This window comes from Buceros rhinoceros, unplaced genomic scaffold, assembly GCF_000710305.1.
Source record: "Buceros rhinoceros silvestris isolate BGI_N320 unplaced genomic scaffold, ASM71030v1 scaffold3784, whole genome shotgun sequence".
In the NCBI taxonomy this organism is placed as follows: Eukaryota; Metazoa; Chordata; class Aves; order Bucerotiformes; family Bucerotidae; genus Buceros; species Buceros rhinoceros.
Genome location: NW_010407553.1, coordinates 90,031 through 93,500, shown reverse-complemented (window position 1 = coordinate 93,500; position 3,470 = coordinate 90,031). Strand labels below are relative to the sequence as shown.

The window sequence follows — 3,470 nt, the reverse complement described above, 5'->3', positions numbered from 1 at the left end:
AAGAGCGTACAACATCGTACAACTTACACATTTCATGTAAAAGATCTGTATGCAACCTCTTCAACGTTAGGAATAGGTGTACTGAGCTAGCAACAGAGTTTACAATCCTTTACCTTTTAGGGCCCTCTGTGCAAGAGATGCAGCATTCGGGATTTCTCAGGAAGGTATTAGCTTTGCTATTTGCAACATTTCTGGAGTCAGTACGATGTTACTCTCCATAGTTCATAAATTGAATGTTGTAAAATACTTTCACAGGTGACTTCACAGTTTCTGGTTTGTCCGTTGCGCTTCAACATCATGAGAAAATAAAGATCTGAGGAGGCACCTCTTGCCCATTTATGCATTCCTTTCACCCATAAACCCCCCACTTTAGGAAATTCCTTTTTAGTACTCAGCTTGATCACTCTTCCTGGTATAAGTAGAGGACTTAACAATACAGAACTGTATGTTGCAGTTACTGTTTCTGAATTAGTTAGCAATTCAAACTGGTATAACAAAAGTAAGAGTCCATCCACAAAGTGGTGGGCAGAGTTTCCTGATAATGATGAATATTTCAAGCACTAGCATTTCAGAACTATTCAGAGCGGGTAAGATGAGGGTTGTATAGGATTTTGCCATGTAATTGGTGCACTGGTACAGGACTCCCATCATGCATTCCAAGACCCTGAAGGAGTTGTCTCATAGCATAACAAACACAGTGATGGAAGGGTGTGCACTGTGTTGATCGTATGTTTCTCTTCTATTTTCAGTCCTTCCTGACTTTGAAAGTTACTTCGTCTTGCCTTCTCTTTATTTTTTTTGTGTTTAACTCTAGCTACAAACTAAATAAAAAAGACTAATAATAGAGCGATCAATATTAGAGATCAGAAATACTATGTATTTCATCCTTTTATTAGCTTTGGCCATTGGAATTGGAAATGGAGGGCTTCTGGTACAGTGCTGTGGTGAAATAACCGCCTTTGTTAAAAACTGAACTTGGAATGCAAATCTAATCCCTTGAAATAAGAGTCTACTTTCCTCGGAAAAATTGGAAAGCTCGGGATTATGTATTGCTAGTTTGGACTTCCTGCAACAGGTATCTGTTTTTACTGTGCCGTTTAAAAGCTGGAACTCAGGTGAATTTGCATTCTTATATGTAAAAACTGTAATCAAGATGTGAAGCAGTGTAAAATACCTTCAAGTGATGACAGGGTGTCAGAAACAGAAACCCCCTCAGGTTTTCAGCTCTAACTCTTCCACTTTTCTCTTAGGTCTGATGCCATTACCAGCAGGGCTTCCAAACCTGCCCGATCTGTCCAAACTTAATTTACCTGCACCACCCATTGTTCCAGAAGTCATGCAGCCTGGTATGTGCTTCTGCAAATGGAAACACTGTAATAGCAACTCTCTACCTGACGATCTTGACACTCTCATTTAGACCCATCCGCTGGAGTCCTGAAGAGGATGAACTGAGTGTTTGCCTGAAATGGCAGATGATGGTAGTGCCCAGATTGGGCATGGAACATCTTTAGATAAACTAATTCTAAACCCGTATCTGTGATTAGTTGTTTCATCTTATATTGCCTTATTTATAACCTCAAAAGAGATTGTGCCAAGAATGGAAGTATGTTGTTTTATGGGTAGAAGAAAGTATTAGGTGTTTCCCTGTATGCTAGGTGAGGAGATTGAAGCACCCCGATTGAATGCCAGAAGTACGAACTAATACTAGATTGATAGTTTTGAATAAAACAAAACTGCTGAAGGTGCATATGGAGCAAGCAAAAGAAATTGGAATCTTATATGGAATAAGATTCCTGTTAACTTCTTATTTCTGGCAGTTTCAGTAGATGTCAGAAAAATCTAATCATCAGTATTAATGCATTAAGTACCTCATCCTCTGGGGAGGTAGAAGCAAACTTGAGTTTTGAGATTTCAGTTTTGAAATCTGAAAAGTATCAGGCTTGAAACTAGCCTGCTGAGTCAGTGCTGCATGTATGTCATGCTCACGCTGCGTTCAGAAAGCTTCCTCCTCTCCAAAAGTAATTAGGACATTAGAGAAGGTAAAAATTTTAACCAATCAATCTTGACAGAACTGTCTGTGGTATGCAGTAGCTCACTGCCTCTTTCTTTCTTTATTTTCTCCCCCTCCTTAGGCTTGCCATCCCTTCCCTCCTTGCCGCCTCTGAATCTAATGGGAATTACACCTCTGTCAATGCCACCCAAATGTGTTCCTCTGCTTCCTTTGGTCACAGAGGCATCTGCAGTGCCTACAGATTTACTTCCCTCCATCACTCAAGCCGGAAGCTTTTCCGTCAACCCTGGCACTACTGTAAATGTAGAACAGACCTCTACACTCAACTTGGATAGTGCTACCCCATCTTCTAAGGCAACTATCGTTGACAGATCAAGTGAATCTTCTACAGTTAATGAGAAAACATCCGGAGTCACAGATACACAAGCTTCTGAATCATAAGCCCAGATCACTCTGTTGGATTGGCTTGGTATTTATTTAGCCATGGGATACATATTTGAAGAGCAAGCTATCATTAATTTCATACTAGTTTGTACTTAATCTTTAGGAGTCCTGTAAATAATATGGAGGAATAATAAAAATAAAAGGGGGTTTATAAAGTATGTGTGGTGGGAGGGGAGGAAGAATACTCATATGTAACCAAAAAAAAAAAAAGTCAAGGGGGTAAATAGAATTCTACTGCCAAACCTGGAGGTATATGTTTTTAATATAGGCTGACAGCCTTAGTCTGCTAGGCCTGTCCTTGCTTATAATTAGCAATTTTTGCTTCTGATAGAAACGAAGCGGTTCTTGCGTGTGACATTTATGTACCATAGTTCTTGTTCTTTGCAAGTATCTTGTTACTACAATGGGGATGAGAATGTTTAGTCTGAGTTGTAAATTTTAACACTGCAAAACTTCCACCGAAAGGTATTTCTATTAAAGTTGCTGAGTGACCTGTTAACTGACATCTCATTATTCAGCTTGTACACAAGTCTTTATTTTTAAGCTCTTGAGTGATACTCCAGCCATGTTTTGTGAGTGCTGCTGCATTGTTTCATACGCCCACTGTGAAACGACATTTGGAAGGGAATACAGGAAATGTTAGATGTAGCACACAATTTGGCACTTCATGGCTACTCCTAAGACCAGTTAATGAATTAAGCATACATACAACGATAAATCCCTGGAATTTTATCCTTTGTGTGACAAAATAGCACATTTTTTTGTTTAATGTTTAAATTCTTATTTAACTGTTCTTAGCACAGTCCTCCCTAGCACAGATCTGTGAAAGGGCTCACCTTCAGAGGAATGGATCCAAGAGGGAATGCCAGACTTCTTAGGGGCGGGCAGGATCAGCACTAGCGGTTAGATCTGTTGCAGCGATGAGTCACGAAATCCGCCTGCATATGATTCATACTTGGCCTTTTAAATTGATGTTCAAGATGAAAGTTGTAGAGTAACTGTAGATTATTCCTTG

General features: G+C 39.6%; 1 protein-coding gene across 1 annotated transcript in view; it reads left to right on the top strand.

The window, feature by feature from the left end:
- GORASP2 (golgi reassembly stacking protein 2, 55kDa) overlaps positions 1-3,184 on the top strand; it is a 6,839-nt gene extending 3,655 nt beyond the window's left edge. The window contains exons 8-9 of the mRNA XM_010134502.1: positions 1,251-1,346; positions 2,133-3,184. Coding sequence (XP_010132804.1) covers positions 1,251-1,346; positions 2,133-2,452 — 416 coding nt within the window. The 3' untranslated portion in view covers positions 2,453-3,184. The remainder of the gene's footprint in view (positions 1-1,250; positions 1,347-2,132) is intronic.
- Positions 3,185-3,470: the final 286 nt, after the last annotated feature.